This window comes from Sapajus apella, unplaced genomic scaffold (assembly GCF_009761245.1).
Source record: "Sapajus apella isolate SASKATOON/1434 unplaced genomic scaffold, GSC_monkey_1.0 scaffold2, whole genome shotgun sequence".
In the NCBI taxonomy this organism is placed as follows: Eukaryota; Metazoa; Chordata; class Mammalia; order Primates; family Cebidae; genus Sapajus; species Sapajus apella.
The window spans coordinates 57,184,685-57,209,618 of NW_022436942.1; the positions used below are offsets into that span (position 1 = coordinate 57,184,685).

The 24,934-nt window shown below is 39.5% G+C and overlaps 1 protein-coding gene across 4 annotated transcripts in view; it reads left to right on the forward strand.

Annotated features, from left to right (window-relative positions):
- Positions 1–24,173, forward strand: part of APAF1 (apoptotic peptidase activating factor 1) — a 90,710-nt gene extending 66,537 nt beyond the window's left edge. For all 4 annotated transcript variants that reach the window (XM_032285191.1, XM_032285185.1, XM_032285176.1 and 1 more), the window contains 7 exons: positions 483–599; positions 3,580–3,705; positions 14,873–14,992; positions 15,631–15,756; positions 17,389–17,514; positions 19,144–19,287; positions 24,015–24,173. In XM_032285191.1, coding sequence (XP_032141082.1) covers positions 483–599; positions 3,580–3,705; positions 14,873–14,992; positions 15,631–15,756; positions 17,389–17,514; positions 19,144–19,287; positions 24,015–24,161 — 906 coding nt within the window. In that variant the 3' untranslated portion in view covers positions 24,162–24,173. The remainder of the gene's footprint in view (positions 1–482; positions 600–3,579; positions 3,706–14,872; positions 14,993–15,630; positions 15,757–17,388; positions 17,515–19,143; positions 19,288–24,014) is intronic.
- Positions 24,174–24,934: the final 761 nt, after the last annotated feature.

Genomic DNA, 24,934 nt, shown 5'->3' on the forward strand with positions numbered 1-24,934 from the left:
TTACACTGTTTTGTGAGTGATTTGGAGGATATCAGTCCCATTTTACTTTGGATTTGTTTTTTTATATTTGTCTCAGTCTTGTTTGACCAACAGTCTTGAAATATATCAGAAAAGTATATTTTAACAAATGATAGCTCTATTAAAAGTGGGCTTTGTGAAGAAATGGAAAACAGGGTGTGGAGCTAGCTGTGGGATTACAAATCAGACAGACGTGTCTCAGGTGGTGGGTGCAGCAGCTGCTTTTAAAACCTTTTAATGCTCGTTTTATTTTATGACAATGTATTTGAACCACCAAAGTGGAATGAAATGAAAGTGTGAAGTGCTAAATGCAGCTGCTGAGACTAAGATATGGCTTTGTTGTTCCCTTGAGAGCTCTTGTTGGTTATCTTCTGTGTTTTATTTTTTTCAATTGAAACCTTTGTTCTAAAGAACAAAAACTGCTCTTACAGCCTAATAACTGATTTTGTCTCATTTTTCATTAGCTCATTAATGGAAAAACAGGTCAGATTGATTACCTGACTGAAGCTCAAGTTAGCTGCTGTTGCTTAAGTCCACATCTTCAGTACATTGCATTTGGAGACGAAAATGGAGCCATTGAGGTATTCAGTGCTATTCTTCAGAATCTTTCTGCACAGTAGAATTAGTTAATTAAAATTAATTATATGTCTGGCATTGTGCACTTTTATTTTTATTTTTTATTTAAGAATTTTTTTTTTGAAATGGGGTCTTGCTCTGTCACACAGGCTGAGTGCAGTGACACAATCACAGATCACAACAGCCTTGACTTTCAGAGCTTAAGTGATTCTGCCACTTAAGCCTCCTGAGTAGCTAGGGCTATAGGTGTACACCACCACACCCAACTAATTTCTTATTTTTTTGTAGATATGGGGTCCCCTATGTTGCCCAGGCTGGTCTCAAACTCCTGGGTTTAAGTGATTGTCCTGCCTCAGCCTCCCAGAGTGTTAGGATTGTATCCTTTTTTTTTTTTTTTTTAAGACAGGATCTTATATTGTTGCCCAGGCTAGAGTGTAGTGGCACAATCTTGGCTCACTGCAACCTTTGCCTCCCAGGCACAAGCAATCCTCCCAACACAGCCTCCTGAGTAACTGGGACTTCAGGTATGCACCACCACACCCAGCTAATTTTTCCTTTTTTGTTGAGATGGAGGTTTCATTATGTTGCCCAGGCTGGCCTTAAACTCTCGGGCTCAAGTGATCTGCCCATTTTGGCCAGCCACCCAGAATGCAGAGATTACAGGTGTGAGCAACCATGCCCCACCTATTGTACACTTTTATACTAAACAAATCTTTCTGTTATCTATTAGTCATTGTTCTGTTAGACTAAAAATCATCTTACCCAGTTGGCTGTATATTTTTCAGATTTCCTTTATTACTGTTTCTCATACTTTTTGTGTTCTTCTGTCCCTTATTCTACCTAGTTGTTTTGCGGCTCTCCACATATATCAAACACTGTCTATCAAGATTCAGTGACTATGCAAAAAGCATTCTTTTTCCTCCTTTTCTTAGAAGCCCAGCCATTTAGGGTATAAGTTGGTTCCATTTTGGTACTGATAAGACTCATTAGGAATATTGGTACAGGGCTGCCTGTGCTTGCCTACTCCACCAATCCTTGCTGTTCTACTTTTGGTGGCATAAGTACCTCAGTTCACCACCTGAAATCCTTAATTTATCTAACAAGACCAAATAAGTAAAAATGGAAACACTTTGTAAGGCAAAAATTATAGTAAAATAAAAGTTATTTTAGATAAAAATAACTTTTTTATCACAAGTGAAATTCATCACAAAAGCACATTTTCTCTAGCTTTATAATGATTTTTCAAAAACATTGATTCCTTCTCTCACATTTTCTCACCAGGTATCTGGGAATTATTTTTTAACCAATTAATAATGGCACTGGCCACAGTTATTTTACTTTGGATTCATTTTCATAAGGAATTACACAAATATTCTCCAGTCCATATTGTCCCACAGAGAGGAGACTATATGCATAGACATAAAGTGAAGAAGGAAGCATTTAGATAGTGATCTCAATGCTCTTATATATTTGCCATGGCCCATGTGTCATGGATTGAGAGTTTAGGCTTTGTTTTCTCTTCTTTATTGTGAAAAATTTATTTACTGTTTGTTAAGATATGTACTATTCTGAGAAAGTACATCACAGATATGTATTTCTTAAGCAAGGGATAATTATACGTTTACAAATGAACCTTAGACTTCCCTCTCAGGCTCATCTCTCAAACTGTTGTGTATTATTATTTATTCTTAAAGAGTCCGTGGTTTCCCTTTCCTCTTTACCTTGATGGCAAGTCAGCACCACATTCTTTTCATTTTTACCATCTAAATATCTTAAAATAAGTCTGTTAGATAGTTTAAAAATAAACTCACAACATACATATGTGCTTCATCCACATTGTTAGTTCCCTCAGAGTCATCAAATAAGATAAATAATACATAATGAACCATATGAAATTACCAATATTTACCTATAAAATGGCATTTCATATGGTGCGGCCTCATATCATCAAATAATAGCAACTACCATTTATTAACTATTTACTGTGCTAGATGCTGTCATTGAATTCTTATAACATCCTGGATGTTAGGTATTGTTATTCTTATTTTAAAGATGTCTAAACTCTTATTTCCATGATTTTCATAAAATCAGTAAGTGGCAGAGCTAGGATTCAAATCCAGATCTCTGAGGCTATGTGCTCAACGATTATGCTATCCTGCCCTGGCCTCATAGGGTTTGTGAGGTTGTCCATTCTGCTCATTTATGAAGGTTCCCATTAACATGATTCCCCTTTGTTTTCAAGGGGCTTTTCTTCTAGACATGTGGGTTAGGTTTGAGTTTCTGGAATCTCCTGTTTTAGCATCATCTGTATTTTCCTTAGGCTTTCTTGAGTACATTTTTGTTTGGTCAATGAAAAGTATTTCTTCTCGTTTTGTTTTTTGGTACGAGTTCATTTGAAATCCTTTTTTGACATAGTCATTTTCTTTTGAGTTCGTTACTAGTTTTATTTGGAGTATTATTACTCTTTGGCCCTCTTAAGCATCCTCATTTCACTACCCATCATATATGGTGAGGATATGATATGGCGAGCCTTCTCATATCCTCTTTTCCTTTACCTGTCTCCTTCATCATCTTTTATCTTTCTTTGTTTATATTGTTTTATAAAGAATTTGGCTTCTCATCCAGGACTTACTTTCTTTCGTCTCTCTTATCCGTCTTAAATGTCTTTTTTTTTTTTTTTTGGAGGGAGAGCCCAGATAGCCACTTGTTTGATGAAGTGGTTAATTGAGTACTTAGAAGGACCACTAGTTCCTACTGCTGCCTGATGATTGCAGTAAGTGTTTGATTTTAGGATGTAGTGTGTTTGCATGTATGCATACATGTGTGCATATATATGTGACATTCACTTGTTTTTAGTTAGGCTGAAAGTACCAGATGGAAATTGTGTAACCTCTAGTCTCATTTTAGTTTAATATCTTTGGGGCATAATGCCTATGTGTTGCTTAGTTTCTTCATATTAATTTTTCGTGTTTTTCTGCTTTGAAGATTTTAGAGCCTGTAAACAATAGAATCTTCCAGTCCAGGATTCGGCACAAGAAAACTGTACGGCACATCCAGTTCACAGCTGATGAGAAAACTCTTATTTCAAGTTCTGATGATTCTGCAATTCAGGTGAGAGGGAGGATGAATTCTTAACATATTTAATGATGATTCCAGCAAAGGAACACTATGATTATGCCTAAAATCTGGTGTATATTTTAAACACATTACTTTGGGCATACATTCAGATTATGCACATGGGCGTAGATGAAACCCATTGGTGTTTTCATATTTTTCTGTGGGTGAGGCAGACAGTTTGTCTTAGAACCCTCTGTGGGAAGGTTATTTTGAAAATGAAGGGTTCATTTGCATTTTCTTTCTTTCTTTCTTTCTTTTTTTTTTTTTTTTTGAGACAGTCTTACTCTGTCACCAGGCTGGAGTGCAGTGGCGTGATCTCAGCTCACTGCAATCTCTGCCTTCTGGGTTGATGTGATTCTCCTGCCTCAGCCTCCTGAGTAGCTGGGACTATAGGCTCATACCACCAAGCCCAGCTAAGTTTTCGTATTTTTTAGTAGAGACGGGGTTTTACCATGTTAGCCAGGATGATCTTGATTTCTTGACGTTGTGATCCTCCCACCTCAGCCTCCCAAAGTGCTGGGATTACAGGCGTGAGCCACTATGCCCAGCCTCGTTTGCATTTTCTTGCCGGCCTTGGTATTTGGATTTGTATCAGTGAGTATACTTTGTTTCACATTTCTCTTTATTTTTCTTTACAGTAGTAAAATCCAAAGGAAATCCTTTCATTCTTTCCTTTTAAGAATAAAATGTTTATTATAGGAATGAAATTCTGTGGAAAGAAAATAGCTTGACATAATAAAGAATTGTGGCTATGGAGGCCTAAACTTACTATATATTCTTTTAAAATTTACTTGATTGTTATTAAAGTCCCAATGCACAGTCTTTTTTTTTTTCCCATTTATTTATTTTATTGCATTTTAGGTTTTGGGGTACACGTGAAGAACATGCAAAATTGTTGCATAGGTACACACGTGGTAGTGTGATTTGCTGCCTTCCTCCCCGTCACCTACATCTGGCATTTCTCCCCTTGCTGTCTCTCCCCAGCTCCCCACCCCCCACCGTCCCTCCCCTATTTCCCCCCAAGTGACCCCAGCTCCCCTCCCTGTGTCCATGTGTTCTCATTGTTCAACACCCGCCTATGAGTGAGAACATGCGGTGTTTGATCTTCTGCTCTTCTGTCAGTTTGCTGAGAATGATGGTTTCCAGGTTCATCCATGTCCCTACAAAGGACCCAAACTCATCGTTTTTGATGGCTGCATAATATTCCATGGTGTATATGTGCCACATTTTCCCTATCCGGTCTATCGTTGATGTGCATTTGGGTTGGTTCCAGGTCTTTGCTATTGTAAACAGTGCTGCAATGAACATTCGTGTGCACGTGTCCTTAAAGTAGAACGATTTGTAATCCTTTGGATATATACCCAGTAATGGGATTGCTGGGTCAAGGTCTGAAGTTGAGACCTTGTTATGGGTCTGTTCAGGGTTTCGGCTTCTTCCTGGTTTAGGCTTGGGAGGAGGCAAGTGTCCAGGAATTTTATCCATTTCTTCCAGGTTTATTAGTTTATGTGCATAGAGTTGTTTGTAATAATCTCTGATGATGGTTTGAATTTCTGTGGAATCTGTGGTGATATCTCCTTTATTGTTTTTTATTGCTTCAATTTGGTTATTCTCTCTTTTCTTTTTTATTAATCTGGCTAGTGGTCTATTTTGTTGATCTTTTCAAAAAACCAGCTCCTGGATTTATTGATTTTTTTGAAGGGTTTTTTGTGTCTCTATCTCCTTCAGTTCTGCTCTGATCTTAGCTATTTCTTGTCTTCTGCTAGACTTTGAGGTTTTTTGATCTTGCTCCTCTAGCTCTTTCAGTTTTGATAATAGGGTGTCAATTTTTGATCTCTCCTTGCTTCTCATGTGTGCACTTATTGCTATATATTTTCCTCTAGAGACTGCTTTAAATGTGTCCCAGAGATTCTGGTATGTTGTGTCCTCATTCTCGTTGGTTTCGAAGAACATCTTTATTTCTGTCTTCGTTTCATTGTTTATCGAGTCAACATTCAAGAGCAAGTTGTTCAGTTTCCATGAAGCTGTGCGGTTCTGGGTTAGTTTTTGAATTCTGAGTTCTAACTTGATTGCACTGTGGTCTGAGAGACTGTTTGTTATGATTTCCATTCTTTTGCATTTGCTGAGGAGTGATTTACTCCCAATTATGTGGTCAATTTTAGAGTAGGTGTGATGTGGTGCTGAGAAGAATGTATATTCTGTGGATTTGGGGTGCAGAGTTCTGTAAATGTCTATTAGGTTTGCTTGGTCCAGGTCTGAGTTCAAGTCCTGGATATCCTTGTTAATTTTCTGTCTGGTTGATCTGTCTAATGTTGACAATGGGGTGTTAAAGTCTCCCACTATAATTGTGTGGGAGTCTAAGTCTCTTTGTAAGTCATTAAGAACTTGCCTTATGTATCTGGGTGCTCCTGTATTGGGTGCGTATATATTTAGGATTGTTAGCTCTTGTTGCATTGATCCTTTTACCATTATGTAATGTCCCTCTTTGTCTCTTATGATCTTTGTTGCTTTAAAGTCTAATTTATCAGAGATGAGAATTGCAACTCCTGCTTTTTTTTGCTCTCCATTTGCTTGGTAAATCTTCCTCCATCCCTTTATTTTGAGCCTTTGCGTATCCTTGCATGTGAGATGGGTTTCCTGGATACAGCACACCGACGGGTTTTGTCTTTTTATCCAATTTGCCAGTCTGTGTCTTTTAATTGGGGCATTTAGTCCATTTACATTTAGGGTTAATATTGTTATGTGCAAATTTGATACTGCCATTTTGGTGCTAGCTGGGTGTTTTGCCCTTTAGTTGAGCTGGTACTTGTTGTTCCTTTATATGTGTAGAGCCTCTTTCAGGAGCTCTTGTAGAGCTGGCCTGGTGGTGACAAAATCTCTGAGTACTTGCATGTTCCCAAAGGATTTTATTTTTCCTTCACTTATGAAGCTTAGTTTGGCTGGATAGGACATTCTGGGTTGAAAGTTCTTTTCTTTAAGGATGTTGAATATTGGCCCCCACTCTCTTCTGGCCTGTAGGGTTTCTGCTGAGAGATCTGCTGTGAGTCTGATGGGCTTCCCTTTGTGGGTAACCCGACCTTTCTCTCTGGCTGTCCTTAGTATTTTCTCCTTCATTTCAACCCTGGTGAATCTGACGATTATGTGCCTTGGGGTTGCTCTTCTTGGCGAATATCTTTGTGGCGTTCTCTGTATTTCCTGGACTTGACTGTTTGCCTGCCTTGCTAGGTTGGGGAAGTTTTCCTGGATAATATCCTGAAGAGTATTTTCCAGCTTGGATTCATTCTCTTCGTCGCATTCAGGTACACCTATCAAACGTAGATTAGGTCTTTTCACATAGTCCCACATTTCTTGGAGATTTTGTTCATTACTTTTTACCCTTTTTTCTCCAGTCTTGCCTTCCCGTTTTATTTCATTGAGTTGATCTTCGACCTCTGATATCCTTTCTTCTGCTTGGTCAATTCGGCTGTTGATACTTGTGCATGCTTCGCGAAGTTCTCGTGTTGCGTTTTTCAGCTCCATCAATTCACTTATATTCCTTTCTGTTTTGTCCATTCTCATTAGCATTTCGTCAAATCTTTTTTCAAGGTTCATAGTTTCTTTGCATTGGGTTAGAACATGTTCTTTAAGTTCACAGAAGTTTCTTACTACCCACCTTCTGAAGTCTCTCATCAGACTCGTCCTCCCTCCAACCTTGTTCCCTTGCTGGTGAGGAGTTGTGATCCCTTGTAGGAGGAGAGGTGTTCTGGCTTCGGGTGTTTTCATCGTTTTTGCGCTGGTTTCTTCCCATCTTTAAGGATTTATCCACCTGTCGACTTTGTAGTTGCTGGCGTTCAGATTGGGTTTCAAATCTTTCAGATTGACGTTCTGTTTGTTGATGATGAGGTTATTTCTGTTTCTTGGTTTTCCTTCTGACAGTCTGGCCCCTCTGCTGTAGGTCTGCTGAGGTTCACTCCAGGCCCTGCTTGCCTGGGGTTCACCTGCAGCAGCTGCTGAACAGTAAGGGTTGTTACCAGTTTTCTTTTTCTGCTATCTTTGTCCCAGAAGGATACCCGCCTAGTGTCAATCTGATCTCTCCTTTATGAGGTGTCTCTTTGGATATATAGGGGTCAGGGAACTGCTTGAGGAGACGGTCTCTTCTTTATAGGAGGTCAAATGGTGAGCTGTGAGCTCTGTTGTTCATTCAGAGCTGCTGGGCAGGTACGTTTAGGTCTGCTGCAGCAGAACTCATAAACTGCTTTTTGTTCCCAGGTGCTCTGTCCCAGGGATTTAGGGCTTTATTTATGAGTTTCCGTTATGCTGCTGCCTTCTTTTTTTTTTTTCCTTCAGACCTGCCCTACCCAGCAAGGAGGCAGCCTAGTCACTGTCGGCCTGTAGAGGCTTTGCTGAGCTGCTGTGGGCTCTGCCCAGCTGCCGAGTGAACTTCCCTGCAGTCCTGTTTATATGGGTGTAGTTAGAACTGCTTTGGCGATGGTGGCCCGCCTCTGTTGAGGTGGAGTCTCTCTGCTGTGGCGGGTTGCCTTGTCAACTGGCGGGCTGCCTAAGCAATGGCGGGTTGCCTTGGCAATGGTGGGCTGCCTCAGCATTGGCCGACCACCTCCGTGGTGGCGGGCTGCCTTGCTAATGGCGGACGCCCCTCCCCCACAGAGCTGGACCGTCCCGGATTCAGCTGCGCTTGCTGTGAAACTCTCAATCCAGAGTTTCTGATTGCTATTCTTTTGTGGGGGTGGGACCAGCCGAGCCTGATCACCTGCCTCCCTGCCTCAGAGCCTTTTTTAAGTTTGTGTTCCAGTCGCCTGTTGAAGAGGCGCCAGGGTCTGTTTGTTTTCCCCTGCGGCCACTCACTGTGCTGGCTTAAACAGCAGCCCTGAGGTTTGTGGCACTTTTTTTTTTTTTTGCCCTGGAATCTACTGTCCTGATTCTCTGTTCAGTCCCCTTTTTAAACAGACGAATGGGCGACTTCCCGTGGCTCCAATCGCCAGCCAAAAGGGCACCTGGACCGGTGTATTTTGTACGGAGAACCACTGCTCCGGGGCGCCGACAAAGCAGCCGCGCGGGGCAAAGCAGCGGCGCCAGCCGGCGCAGCCGCGCTGATGACCTGTGGAGTTCCTCCGCCTGGGAATTGCCTAGTCTGTGGGCAATAAAAATGCGGCGTCCACTCACCGTCTGCGCCTTCACTGGGAGCTGCAATCCTGAGCTGTTCCTAAACGGCCATCTTGGATCGAGCGCCCCAATGCACATTCTTTTAAAATTCAAATAGTATTACAAGGCTTATTATGAAAAATAGATCCTTTCTCCCCTTTTTCGTTCTCCAGAGGCACCACTTTAGCTTTTAAATGTTTCTTTTGATGCTACCTTCGTGCCCCTGTATGGCATGCTTATAATGCTCTCCTTGATTTTCCCATTTGAGGAATTATCTACTGAATTCTCTACAGGAAGATAACCTTTTTTCCTCCTCCTACCTGTCCTGCCTTCTGCATATGTGCATGCATGCATTCACACACACACACTCATCAATCCATGTTATCCCAGTTATAACGAAATTTTGTTTAGATCCCTCCTGTTATTATGATCACTGTGTACTAAAGGTACTGTGAATGTGTTTTTTTTTTGTTTTTTTTTTTTTCCTTAACTCAGTTCAGGAAAATTTCATCTTTGGATGTAGCTGGAAATTATTTTACACTAAAACTTTGAAGACATTGCTCCATTTCCTTCCAAGTTCCAAAGTTCATGTTGAGAAGTCTGAAGCCATTTTGCTTCCTAATCTTTCTCTCTGGAAGATTTTAGGATTTTCATTTTGTCCCCAGAATTTTGAAATTTCCTGATGATATGCTCTGGTGTTTGTTTTTATTCATTATTTTGGACATTCAGTCTCCCTTCTAAATTTGGAAACCTATGTTTGTCAATTCATGGAATTTTACTTGAAACATTTCTTTAATTCTTTTCTTTTTGGTCCATTTTGCTTTCTCTTTCTGTAACACCCATTATTCAGGTGTTAGATCTCCTGGACTGATACTCTAGTTTTCTTTTTCCACATTTCATCTTTCTATACTGTGCTCTATTTTCTGGGAGTTTTCCTCAGTTTTGCCTTCCAGCCTTTTTATTGAGTTTTTCATGTCTACTGTTCTATTTCTAATGAATTAAGTTCTTATTTTATAGATAGAATGTCTCCTCTTACCTCTCTGAGAGACACACACACATACGCACATACACACACATGCACACACACACACATATAAATTATATACACACACACATACATATAATTTTTCCCCCCAGATTTTTATTTTGCTGTGTAGTTGTTGTTTCCTCCAAGTTGCTTTTTTCTGTTTGGTTGTTTTGACCTCCTATTTTGAATGCCTCCTCAGCTCTCTAATTAATGGTCGTTGGCTACCAGAGATGGTACTAAACAACTAGCTGAAAGCTCTGTGTGTGTGTTGACTAAGACCTTCTCCAAAGGTAATCTGGAAGGGGAACCTTTGTTGTCAGTATCTTCAGGTCTTTTGTCTTGTTCTCCTCAGATTCCTAGAAAGGAATTTTCTGATCTCTTGCCTGGAGGATAAACCTGGCTGGCAGGTTCTCAGAGCTAAGTTGGGGAAGAGAACAGGAAGTATTTAATAGATGTTGGATCTCAACATTTAGTATGTATACCTTCCCTTGATCCTCTGTTCTCAGAATTGTAATTTTACCCTCAGTTGTGTTGGTGCCCTTAAATTCAGAGATCCTTCTTTCTAGTTTGCTGTCATTGTCTGTAGGGGTATTATTATCTGCCTTCTTCCCTTCTTTCTCATAGTGACTTTGGGATTCAGCAACAACTCTTCTCTTTTTTTTGAGACTGAGTTTCACCCTATCGCCAAAGCTGTAGTGCAGTGGTGCAATCTTGGCTCAGTGAAACTTCAACCTCCCAGTTTTCAAGTGATTCTCCTGCCTCAGCCTCCCGAGTAGCTGGGATTACAGGCACCCGCCACCACAGGCGGCTATTTTTTTTTTTTTTTGGCATTTTTAGTAGAGACGGGGTTGGCCAGGCTGGTCTTGAACATCTGATCTCAAATGATCTGCTCTCCTCAGCCTCACAAAGTGCTGGGATTACAGGCGTGAGCCACCACGCCTGGCCTTCTTTTTTATGTGAAATCAATTTTCCTAACCTCTTTGGAGGAGGGGGGAGATCCAGCATTTCTAGCTTCACAACTCTGCAGCTCCTTCTCTTGTTTTCATGAGGCATTAAATATATGGCCTTGGACCAGGCAATAGGTGGCTCACACCTATAATCCCAGCACTTTGGGAGGCTGAGGTGGGTGGATCACGAGGTCAGGAGATTAAGACCATCTTGGCCAACATGGTAAAACCCCATCTCTACTGAAATACAAAAAATAAGCTGGGTGTAGGTGGCACATACCTGTAGTCTTAGCTATTTGGGAGGCTGAGGCAGGGGAATTGCTTGAACCTGGAAGTTAGAGGTTGCTGTGAGCCAAGATCATGCCATAGCACCCCAGCCTGGCGACAGAGCAAGACTCCATCTCAAAGAAAAAAAATATATGGCCTTACTGGGCACAGTGGCTCACACCTTTAATCCCAACACTTCGAGAGTCTAAGGTGGGAGAATTGCTTGAGGTGGGAGGATTGTTTGAGGCCAGGAGTTAGAGACCAGCCTGGGCAACATAGCAAGACCCCATCTCTACAAATAAAATAAATTAGCCAGGTGTGATAGTGTATGCCTATAAACCCAGCTACTCAGGAGGCTGAGGTCAGAGGATTGCTTAAGCCTAGGAGGTCCAGGCTGGAGTGAGCTATGATCATGCTACTGCACTCCAGCCTGGGCAGCAGAGCAAGTCCCCATCTCAAGTATATATATAGCCTTGTTCTTAGGAAATCTCTTTGCCCCATCTGTTTCCCTCATGGTTATTTGGACTTTCTCTTTCCTTTGTTGCCCTATCCTTGTTCTACTCCATTTGGATTTTATTCTTTGTGGCTTTAGAAGTGAAGGAGATAATGTATATGCTCAATGGAAGTTATTATATTCTTTTTAGTATATATATTGCTTATGCTTACGTTGTTAAAAACTCCTTTGTAAAAAAGATCTTTCAATGTTATGTCTGTGTGAGTCCTAGGAAGGAGTATGATTGGAATGAAATTTGGCTTCAGTACAGAAACTCATTTGTTATAGGCTCCCATGACACTGGTGTTCTAGCTGTAAAACTCAATGTAATAGTCACCTTTCTTCCTCTCCAGATGTTTTGGAATGGGTAAAACCAAAAACTACATCTGATGAAATTCTTTTGAGACATTGTATACTATGTAGTCTTTCTATCAAACAAACTTAAGATTTTTTATGACCAGCTTGATGATTTCAGGTATTCTCAGCTAGAGGGAAAAATAATTTCTAGAAATATTTTTAGAAAAGGAGTTAGATTATATTTAGAAATGTAAGTTAAGTAGTTGTGTTTCTTCCTCTTTTTCTGTTCTACTCAGAATACTTACATTTATAGTGTTTTAAAGGTAACACAACTCTCTATAGATATTTTCAAGAAATGACTGGTTGGGTTTTGTTTTCAATTTTTAAAGTTTTTGTAAATGATTAAATGGAGATTTGTTTTAATCATCTTTGTATCCCCAGTGCCTGGAATACAGTAAGGGTTTTGTAAATCTTTGCTGAGCTGAAGTTATTGCCAAAATTTGAAAAATCAACTCACCTGATTATAGCCTGTAGGATTGTGAAAACTGAGGTCTACCATCGTAGTTTTTGATCCTTTACCTTCAGGTAAATAAAGGCCAAGTATTAGCCATGCTTACTTGAGCCAGTATATAAGACTATGTTGGTTCTTGCTGGTATGAAAAGTTTCCTTAGCATTTCTACAATTTAAATTTTATTCATATAGCTAAAAAAAATTCTACAAGTATATATCATTGCAAAAATTATAGTCAATGATAGAGACATCACTAAACTCAACTTTTACAGTTGACTAATGCTGGTGGAAGTTTAGTGATATTAAGGTTATTCAATTAGCACAGTATATTTCAGTCCAACCACAATGAAAAAAATCACTTGTCATCATTGCCTAGTCAGAAACCTTCTGTAACAAAAGCTGTAAATGCTATTCTTAATCTGCCCTCGGTGGTTGTCAAATTCTCTGTTATATGTGCTCAGGAAGTCTGAGTTCTTGATGTGGAAGGCAGAAGTAAGACACTAAGTTAGGCATGAACACTGAATCAAGCAGAGCTAGGATAGGCAGCTTCTGTAAACTAGGAGGAGCTGTTCAGCGTAGCCATTGATCTTCCAGTCCAGTAAAGCCCAGAAATGGGGAGGAGAGAGCCAGGAGGTTCCTAGTAGAAATGGACTAGGGTCTTTTATGCTTAGTCACATGTGGTGCCCTTCCTCTCTGGTATGATTTGGGAAGCCAGAAAAGCCTCCATTTCTTCCTTTTCCCCCAGCATATCTCATTGAGTTCTAAAATATGAAAATTCCTAATTCATTCTCTTTAGAATTAATCTCACTTCCAGTGCATCTTCTAAAGTTCTCTTGCTTGCATGCAGGACCCTATATCTCTGATATCCTACTTCTGTGAATGAGCATTCTGAAGCAGAAGATGAGGAGATCTGAGAGGCAGGGGTTAGTGGGGAAGACAGCTGCTAAAAGTGATAGAGAAAGAAGTGAAAAAAAAAAAGGGGGAATAAGAGATGTTTCTTTTACAATTTTGCCTAGGTCTGATTAAAGATATTTCTGCTGTGGCCAGGTGCAGTGGCTCATGCCTGTTATCCCAGCACTTTAGGAGGCCAAGGTGGGCAGATCACCTGAGGTTGGGAGTTCAAGACCAGCCTGACCAACATGGAGGAAACCCTGTCTCTTAAAAAAAAAAAAGATATTTCTGCTGTTTAACGTTGGCAAGTGAAAAGCCAGACTCAGAATGTTACTCATGTGAATACCTATAGTGGTGGCTGATTTTTCTTTATCATTTTATTCTTTTGGGCTGGCCTGTTTGCCCATACCTCAGATTTTTAGCTTCATCAGGCGCACAAGGCTGTTTCCTTTGGCTACCTTCTCAGCCTTTTTTCTCTTCTGTTTCTTCTGCATCTCCTGTGTTCTAGTCAGATGGAATTATGAGTAGGTCCTTTTTCATGTTTTCCTATTCTTATACTTTAACTCCAGCATTTATTCCCTTTGAAGAACACTTCTCAGTTTCTGAATCAAACTTTCAACCATTCCTCAAGCCTACTTTGAATGTGCTATTGCCACCAAATTTTTTCTAAGGAATTGCTTTTTTTGAGTTTCACAGAACTTTTATCTCTATCATTGTATCTTCTATTGTAGGCTTTTTTGGGTTTCTTGTTGTATTTCTCATTTTCTTTGCTAAACTCTTAGATTTCTTTATGCTAGATCCTTATTTGATTCATATTTGCTTTGTATATAGGTACTAAATAAACATTTGTTAAATAAGTTAATTTGAAGTCAAGTATTAACAAAGCTCTAAATACAGTTGCTTTGATTTAGTAATTAAGAGATGTCTTTAACGTAGACATGGCATAAAAGTAAACTTCTTTGTACCTCTGTGTCTCAGATATATTTTTATGCTACTTATGTTATTTCAGTCCCCCCCCACCCCAACCCCTTTCCTTATGTCTGAGGAGCTCCTCCTGAAGCTCCACATGAAAAACAATGCCTTCTCACTTCCTTCATTTTGAGGATTGCATTGGGAGATAGCTGAGATTTTGAAGCTTGGAAACTCCATGTTCTGGTTTGAAGCTGCTTTAATCAGCTGACCTTCCCAGGCCAGCTTCAGTGGAACCAGGATCTGCAGACTTCCCCAGCCTGTAGGTTCAGAAATCTGTGAATATGTAATTGGGATAATTTTCTTAGGAAAATTTAATCAGATGGTGAGCTCACTGGCATATTGTGGTTTTTTTCTATCTTCTGGTATAATTAACTGTTCTCCAAGCAACTGAAGAAAACAAATTTTATTCAGGAGGAAAAGTGTTTTATTTTGCCCCTAGTCAATTTACTTAACCCCAGCTTTTCTCTGTCTGTAAAATATGGACACCATAGTCTCTTCTCTGTTTTACTGAAATGCCATATGAGTAAAAGATTTAGACAAGAGAATGCACACTCTTTCCACCCCTCCAATGAGATAGGATCAGGGGAGGATAATATCAGACTTATTTCATTGATATTCAGGTATGGAATTGGCAATTGGAGGAATATGATGTTCTACAAGCCCATCAGGAAACAGTGAAAGACTTCAGACTCTTGAAAAATTCAAGACTGCTTTCTTGGTCATTTGATGGAACAGTGAAGGTAATTTGAAGCATAAGTTTGTTTTTTTAAAAAAGTATTCTCATATTGCAATGATTATATTGAGACAGCCAAAAGCCACTGGAGGCTAAGTAATTACTTACATTAAAATTTTTAAATTTTTCTCATGCTTGTTTTCTGTTCGTTGCAGTCACCTACATCTGCTGTGTGTGTGTGTCTGTTTTTTTTTTTTTTTTTTGAGATGAAGTCTCACTCTGTTGCCCAGGCTGGAGTGTAGTGGCACAATCTTGGCTCACTGCAACCTCCGCCTCCCAGGTTCAGGCAATTCTCCTGCCTCAGCCTCCTGAGTAGCTGGGATTACAGGTGTGTGCCACCACGCCCAGCTAATTTTTGTATTTTTAGTAGAGATGGGGTTTCACCATGTTGGTCAGGCTGGTCTCGAACTCCTGACCTCATGATCCACCCGCCTTGGCCTCCCAAAATGCTGGGATTACAGGCGTGAGCCACCGTGCCTGGCCCATCTGCTGTGTTTTAATGAGCATTTATACTAGCAGACATTTAAAATAAAGGAGTCAGAACAGTCAGTGTACTAAAACTCTTGTTTTATAGATTTGTCTTATAGCTGATTATGATTTTTAATGTAAAATGTTCTTAAAAGTGTCAACTTTTTTTTTTTTAAGGTATGGAATATTATTACTGGAAAAGTAGAAAAAGACTTTGTCTGTCACCAGGGTACAGTACTTTCTTGTGACATTTCTCATGATGCTACCAAGTTTTCATCTACCTCTGCTGACAAGACTGCAAAGGTAGGTCAATCAGTTGAAACTCTGCATAAAACTTTGGTAGTGGTTATGCATAATGAGTCCAAATAATATATCCAACAGGACATAACAGTTGCTCTTTGCATGTCTGTCTCGTATTTTGTGATCTTTTGGAGGATGCCCATTGGTATTTAGTTGGTGCCAAATTAAATACATTGAGGACTAATGATTTCTCCCTTACGGATTAATTTTTGTCTATAACTAATCAGATGCAACCTCTATTACATATTATAGGCAATAAAAATCATTGAAAGGGATTTATGTTGAATTATACACTGACAGTAAAATTTTAACATAATTGATGTAATATAATAGATGTGTGTATAAAATCACATTCTGAATGATGATGCTGCTTGGTTGGGGACCTTGAGTACTCCCTTCTCTCCTTTTTTCTCCTTCTACCAATCTTTCCAGACTATAAACCTTGGAATCGTCAGGGACTCTATTTTGACTTTTGTGCTCTGTTGATGACTCTTTAGTGCCCTTCAGATTTGTCTTCTCCTCCTTGTCACTGCCCTGAAGAGCATGCTTTCCTCCTCCTCCACTGGTGGACTGTCCCAGCACTCTGCCTCTGGTCTGCACCTCTTCTACTTTATCTTCCATACCACTGCCTGTGTCCCTTGTTGAAACACCTGTTACCTAATGGTTTATAGGCCAACTACTTAGCTCATCACTGTCTTTTTCTGCTATATTGTTTCTTCTGTACCAGCCTACTTTCCACCTTCATCTTTTTGTACATGCCGCTAACTTTGGTTTGATAAACCTCTACTCTTTTACCTTGAAGCATTGTGACTCATCCTTCTAGACCTAGATTTGATGGCAGCTCTTTTGAAGCATTTCCTTCTCTACCTCTAGGGTTTCTATTACATTTTATTCATTTGTTAGAACATTTACTTCATACAACTGTTCACTAACTGTTTATGAGCCTGCCTTTGTGATTGTACTATAAACTTTTCAAGGATAGTGACTGTAGCTAGTTTATCTTTTTGTACCACTAGCTCTTAGCTCACAGTGCTTGGAACTTGGTAGTTTTTAATATGTGCTTGCTAAATGAGGTTGACAAAGCCATGAGAGAAAATATTGAAAGGAAAAAAACCCCAGCATTTGGCTGCCAAGATAGTAGACTAGTATAGTGACTAACCTTTAAAGATTACTTGTCACATGCTAGTAATTTCACTCTTTGTAATCTCATTTAATCTTCACATCATAGGTATGATTGTCCTCATTTTACAGATGCAGAGTCTGAAGCTATAGAAACTTATATGAGTTGTACTAGTCACAAGAATCTAGCCAACAGTGGAGCCAGGACACACACTGAGTTCTGCTTGACTCCACAGACTGCTCTTAGCTGATTCAGTCTTCTTCCATCTAGGTCTAAAGTAGGGAAAGAGTGACATTGATCTTTGAGCTGAATTTAACTGAGTAGTTAAAGGGAAACTCAGAAAAATTAAGAAGATTGCATGCAAGACCTTGGGCATCTCATGAAAGTTTATGAATTCCCAAATATTAGAACTTTCATGTGATTGAATCTATGGCTGAAGAGCACTCAAGGCAGGGTTTGCAGATGCTTACTTTGAGCATATGTAGCAATGCTAAACAATCCTAATTGCCTTCCAGATCTGGAGTTTTGATCTCCTTTCGCCACTTCATGAATTGAGGGGCCATAATGGTTGTGTGCGCTGCTCTGCCTTCTCTGTGGACAGTACCCTGCTGGCAACGGGAGATGACAATGGAGAAATCAGGGTAGGCTGTTTGCTGGCGTGAGAGCACTGCTCTTCTTGTAGCTTGGGCTAGCACTCTTCACAGTGGGGACCTTTGTTCATGGGCCAGGGAAGCATAGTTCCTGAAGTTCTGGTTGGATGAGGCATTCTTTTTGTTTCTTGTGCACATTGTATTCACAGCTGCACTCCACTGCAGAAATGAATTGATTTTAGAGTTAGAGTGAAGCATTCCCTGTATATGTGAGAAGGCAAATACTCTAGTTATTTGCAGTTCATTCTGCACCATTAGCTTGAGAATGATTCATCTTAATTTTTGGACTTGAACCAAAGGTGGTTTTTGGTAGCAGGATTTGAGGAAAATAATTTTGTAAATTGTGGTCTGGATTATAAATGAATTGCAAATCCTGCTGTTTCTGTGCTGCAAGAAAAGATCTCTTTAGCACTATACCCATTAGATAGCCATTTCCAGTGTGGTTTGTTACAGTCCTCTGAGGACTGCCTGCCTGTTGAACGGAACAGAGGTTCACATTTCCGTCACTGGGGGGCAGCGGAGGGCTCCTTATTGAGTCAGAGTCTCCATGATAGGCCAATTTTTATTACCCTGCAGTGCTTAAGATATGCATACAAACTATGACAATTTTATTTAGAAAACATTTTTTTTTAGATGTATAATTTTGACTTTTAGAAAACAACTTTTTAGGAGGCATAGAATGTTGTTTTATTTGTGTCTGTGGAAACAGTACACTATGGAAAGTATTGCATGCTGAAAGATTAGAAATTATGGAAAAGGAGTCAATTGACTTAGTTGTGTCAGAAGAACTATGGGGAGCTGATTGGAAAAGTTTGGGCATTGGGACGGTTGCTTTGGTAACCAGTATATGTGAGGAAGGTGGGGGTTTTCCCCCTTTCATTACAAAGGAGGATTTACAACTCCAGGAATAGGTATATAGTGCAGAAGACTAGGAGAGTATACAGTTTGCAGGAATAGAGGTGTTATCAGATGGGCTTTCCAGGGAAATTGAGATTCTTCTTCTTGAGGACTAAGTAACCAATCTTCTCTACCAGTCACATAAATGTGTGTCAGCTGAAGTGGCAGGGCTGATTTGTAAATGTTCATTTTGCTCTGAGTTTGCATCTTTGGATCAAAGTGCTCCTTTACCAGTTACCAGGTGGTGTTTCAGTTTTCAACCACTGCAGAAAATTGCATTATTTTAAAAATTGCATTATTTTAAAAATTTTTGTTGGTACATTAAAAAAATTTTTTTCTCCCTGATTATTCAGAATATAGGAAAGCTGTTGATTTTTGTATGTATATGTACTGTCTTACTGAACTCTTTCTAATGAGTTTTTCCATTTGGTTCTCTTGGATTTTCTAGGGAGACATTTGCAAATGATGATTTTATTTTCTTTTGCCATTTATGCCTCTGTTTCTTTTTCTTATTCTGATATACATTTATTTGAAGAATTAGAGCACTGCTTATATATTAAATGTCACTGGAAATAAATGGAAATATTAGCATCTGTGATAGGGTTGTTTATAAAAGTCTAGTAAAATAATTTTAGAATACATATATATGGTCATATATATGTTTTAAAACTAGAGAAACTTCTGTATAACTCTGTTAATGAATTGTGTATCATGTTTACTTAGATATGGAATGTCTCAAACGGTGAGCTGCTTCATTTGTGTGCTCCACTTTCAGAAGAAGGAGCTGCTACCCATGGAGGCTGGGTGACTGACCTTTGCTTTTCTCCAGATGGCAAAATGCTTATCTCTGCTGGAGGATATCTTAAGGTAAGAGTTCCCCAAGGACTGTGAAAGAAAATAATAGCCTATATCATACTTTCCAAGCTATTTTCATTTCCTGTTTCTCAGTTGGGCCTCTAACAATCCAGCAGAGTAAAAAGGCAGCTACTCTGGAGGCTGAGGTGGTAGGATCACTCGGGCTTGTGAAGTCAAGGCTGTGTTGAGCCATGACTGCGCTATTGTACTCCACCCTGGGTGACAGAGTGAGACCCTGTCTCAAAAACAAAACAAAAAAAACCTGGTAGTAAAATGAGTTTAGTAACTGAAAAGAAAGAACAGAAAAAAATATTGAAAACAAAAAAAGAACCAGATAAAACATTAAAAAATAAAAAAGGAAAAGAAAGAAAAAATGGCAGTTACTGTTATCCCCACTTTGTAGTGACGAGACTGAGTTCCACAAGACTACTTTCCTCAGATCTTGGAAAAGCTTTGGTGACAGTGTTAGGGATGCCTTCAGTCGAGAGCTTTCATACTGCACCATACTAAACTTGGGGCATCAGAATGAGTAGCAAGTTGGGTGTTTAACTGAGTTCTGTTTTCCATGTCAATCGCAATTAACTATGTTGGTTGAAAATCTTAAAAAAAAAAAACATATTTCTGAAATTTCTTCAGTAATAATGGCAGCGATATATTGCTTTATAGTTACAAAATGCTTAACTTCCCTCATCCTATTAGCCAGCTTTGTGAGGCTTAAATTTCATTCTTGGTTTACAGATGAGGAAAATGATTTTCTATGGAGGTTATAACTTTCCTAGTTACATAATTAGTGCTGGGTGCAGTGGCTCACACCTGTAATCCCAGCACTTTGGGAGGATGAGATGGGTGGATCACTTGAGGTCAGGAGTTCAGGACCAGCCTGGCCAACATGGTGAAACCCTGTCTCTACTAAAGATACAAAAATTAGCTGGGTTTGGTGGTAGGTCCCTGGTCTTCCAGCTAATCGGGAGGCTGAGACATGAGAATTGCTTGAACCCTAGGGGTGGAGGTTGCAGTGAGCTGGGATTGCACCACTGTACTCTAGCCTAGGCAACAAAGTGAGACTCCATCTCAAAAACAAAACAAAACAAAACAAAAAAATAAAGTTGCATAATTAGTAAATAGAAAAGCCAGAACTCAAACCCAGGTCTCTGCCTCTGTTCTCTCTAGCAAATTAGCTTTTTAAAACTTACTAGTAGTTGAGGCTGCAATTTGAGTGTGTTGTGGCGCTTCAGGGTCATATTTTTGGTGTTTTTTTGAGGCATCTTTTATCCATCCACTCAATAAGACTGTAGAATGCCCAGTGTTTGCTAAGGCCACTGCTGTGTGGCACAGTGTTTATGGCTTGGTTCCTGCCTTTCAGCAGCTTAGTCTATGAGGGAAGCAGGTGGTAAACATAAAGTCCCCAGAGTTTAGAAGGGGTCTGTGACTTGCTTCCATGAGTGAGGCGGAATTGCAAAGGAGAGGAGTGAATATACCAACCTTAGAGAGTTAGCAGAGGCTTCACCTGGAGGGGAATGCTTGCAGTGAGTCTTTTGAATAGCGATTTACTTGTGAAAGTGATAGAAGATGATACTCTATATTGGTGGTCTCCAACCTTTTTGGTACTAGGGACTAGTTTCCTAGAAAACAGTTTTTCCACAGATGGCGTGGTAGTGGGCAGTGGGGGGTGGGGAATGGTTTCAGGATTAAACTGTTTCACTTCAGATCATCAGGCATTAGAGTCTCGTAAGGAGTATGCAAGCTAGATCCCTCACATGTGCAGTTCACAGTAGGACTCCTGCTCCTATGAGAATCTAATGCTGCCACTGATCTGTCAGGAGGCGAAGCTCAGGCGGTAATGTTCACTCAATAGCCGCTGACCTCCTGCCCTGCAGCTGGGTTCCTAAAAGGCCACGGACTAGTACTGGTCCATGGCTTCTCTATATTGGGCTGATCACTTGGACATTCTGAGAGCTATTTCATTTAAAATTGATTCCTAATAAGATCTTATGATACTGTTGTTTCTTACTGAAAACATTCAGGTGTAAGAGATGATTCTCGTTAATTATTTAACACAGAATAAATGTTCAGAAATATTTGAATGACTGGTGTTTTGGTTATATGAGATCCACATGGCTGCAATTTTGCTGTCATAAAAATCTAGCTTATAAAAATGATAAATTAGAGGGCAGTGTTTAGCTTTATGAAAGGATGTACTAAGAGGTACAAAAATACAGATAGACAAAAAAATAAGTTTTAGTATTTGATAGTACAGTAGGGAAATTATAGTTAACAATTTATTGTATATTTCAAAATAGCTAGAAGAACTGTAGTGTTCCCAACACACAAAAAAGATAAATGTTTGAGGTGATGGATATCTCAATTATCCTAATTTGATCATTGCACCTTGTATTACATGTACCCCCAAAATATGTACAACTGTAATATATCAATTTTTTTTTTTAAAGAAAGGATGTATGTATCCCTTTTAAGATTTCATTGAAAACACAATTCTGTTTACAAAATGTTGCATTAACCTACATCTTTATTCAGTTATTAGGAGATCCTGAGAAATGATCACCAATTGTTCTCCTTTAGTGTAAAGAACTGGAACTGACTCTGCTCTGAGGATGATGCTTAGAGGAGAGTCATTACTGTCTGTATTGGAAGCTGGGAGTCTTCAGCTATATTAGCTGCTGACAAATTTAACTGCTTAGCTTTGATACCAAGTTTCTAGAGACCACATCATTTGATTCTCTGGCCTCCACAGAATGCTATCACATAATTGAGAGTCTGGCTTATAAGATGTTATAAAGATCAGTGACCATATTTGCAGAGTTCTTGGGGAACCTTGAAATAAAGCAGCAGAATAGGTTTACATACTATAGAGATTATGTCTTAAGGGTAAAAGAACTTCTAGCCTATATATTTAGTCTGTATATTTAAATGACAATCAGGCTCCTTTGCCTTCTGGTTTGATTACTAGCTTATTCAACTGATTATGATATAGCCCAGCCTGCATCTACCCAGCATGTTAATGAGACTGTCCAAAAGCACAGAGCAAATTAAAAGTAAAAAGGAACAGCTGCTGTAGTGTCCAAAAAAATAGGCCTTTTGAGTCTGTTTACTTTAGAATCCAAGCTGTATAAATTGAGTTGCCAGTGAGATAAAGTAGGTATCCAGAAGCTAAAAAGTTCTTAACTTCCGAATTATTCTTATTTATAAGTGAAAAAATAATTTAACTGTTTGCCTTCATTATGCCACGGAGTACATAGTGAATGACAAGAAATTCACATTTATTCATGCGCATGAAGGGAAAAGCTGATTTGAAATATGGAATACATGGTGATAAATGGTGGTGTGCTGTGACTTGGTGGCAGCAGAGTGTAATGTTCAGGAAAGTGGGCCTTGGCCTTTAGATAGAATGCCTGAGTTCAAAGCCTGGCTCTGCCACTCATTAACTTTGTGACCTTGCTTAAGGTTGTTTAACTTCTGTGCCTTGATTTTCTTATCTAAAATTGATGTAATGATAATACCTAGCTCATTTCAGGGATTTCCCATATACTCCTTTCCCCCACAAATACATAGCCTCTCCCATTATGACATCCTCCCACCAAAGATTTGCCTTTATTACAATTGATGGATCTCCACTGACACCTCATTATCACCCAAAGTCCATAGTTCAGGGTTCGTTCTTGGTGGCATACATTTTTTGGGCAGTGGAACTAAGTGATCTCTAAGAGCCTTTGTGACTGAGAACATGAGTCTTCTCTCAGGTTGGTGGAATGTGTTCTCTGCAGTCTTGATTAAATTGTTATTTTACAAAGCAAACTGTGAGTTGTGGGTAATCCCCAGTTAGTGCATGCTGCTTCAGTGAGGTTTACCAAAGTCCATTGGGTATACTTTTAGCATTTATTATTACTATTAGTGAACACACATTCTTGACGCACTCACATGGGAAAGGCAGAATGCTGGGCACTGCCATAGGCACAAAGTTGGGTGACACTGTCATTGTTTGCATAATACTCAGGATCTTGGTGTGCTTGAGGCCTTTTCAAAAAACTTTACGTTTATTGTCTCTTGCCCCCATTTTAGCTGTGAGATATATGGGTAAGCTTTATGATTCCCATTTGTTAAATGAATATAAATACTACTAGCAAATTCAATGATTGGGAAGGAAAGGAAGGACTTGGCTAGAGCACTTGCTGTGTTTGAGATGTTCAATATTTGTTTAGTAAATAATGTAGATTATTGTATAAAGAAACTTGGTGAAGGACTCTTGCATCACACCTGGAGAAAGGAAAGATTTAGTAGAGAGAACATTCTTTCCTGTAGCCCATATTACAAATAGTTTGGGTCTCTGTCAGAATACCAGTCTGTGTCTGCAAAGGGGCATTTGAGTGAAGCGAGGGGCAACCTACTGCCCGTTCTCCTGAGAAGGACATGCAGACAAGAGAGTTCAGTCCAGTCATTGCCGTAATGGACTCTGTAGCTTTCTGTCTGCAGCTCTGAAGCAGGCTGCATGTTTCTCCCACTTGGAGTTAGTTGTAGGTGGAGCAGTGAGGCCATCACAAGTGTTCATCAAGAAAAGGCTGACCAGGTTGAACACTATATTCAGCATTAAACCCGAGACATTTTCCTTCTGTTTGCTTGAGTTTGGTTGGGGGGAGGAGATAGGGCAAAGGATCTGTTGGCACTATAAATTGTCACACAGTGTAATTACCAATCTAATGAGAATTTTATTTTTCTCTGAACAGTGGTGGAACGTTGTCACTGGGCAATCCTTACAGACCTTCTACACAAATGGAACCAATCTTAAGAAAATACACGTGTCCCCTGACTTCAAAACATATGTGACTGTGGATAATCTTGGTATTTTATATATTTTACAGACTTTAGAATAAAATAGTTAAGCATTAATGTAAGTTGAACTTCTTAAAAATTTGAATTGGAAAAAAATTCTAATGAAACTCTGATAACAACTTTTTATAAAGCTCTGAATTGTTGTGCAGTATTGCATTCATTACAAAAGTGTTTGTGGTTGGATGAATAACATTAATGTAGCTTCTTCCCAAATGAACATACCTTTAATCTTGTTTTTCATGATCATCATCAACAGTTTGTATTAAGATGCAAATGAAAATATGAATACATACCTTGTTATACTGTTGGTAAAATTCTGTCTGGATGCATTCAAAATGGTGGACATAATTAATAAGAAGAATTTGGAGAAAGTCTGTATTTTAATATCTGTATTTAATACTGTTATGCAGGCTGTGCCTCAGGGTAGCAGTGACCTGCTTTTTGAATGACACTTACCCCAAGGTGGTATTGTTCTCCCAAATATAATCTTGGAGTTTATTTGCACTCTTTAAATTTGCTTTAAAAATGTTGTGTCTGTGTGCATAGTCTGCAGCATTTCCTTTAATTGACTCAATAAGTGAGCCTTGGATTTAGCAGGACCCTTCTTTTTTTTTTTTTTTTTTTTTTGAGACAGTCTCGCTTTGTCGCCCCACTGGAGTGCAATGGTGCGATCTTGGCTCGCTACCACCTCTGCCTCCTGGGTTCAAGCGTTCTCTTGCCTCAGCCTCCCAAGTAGCTGGGACTACAGGAGCGAGCCACCACGCCCAGCTAATTTTTGTATTTTTAATAGAGTCGGGGTTTCACCATGTTGGCC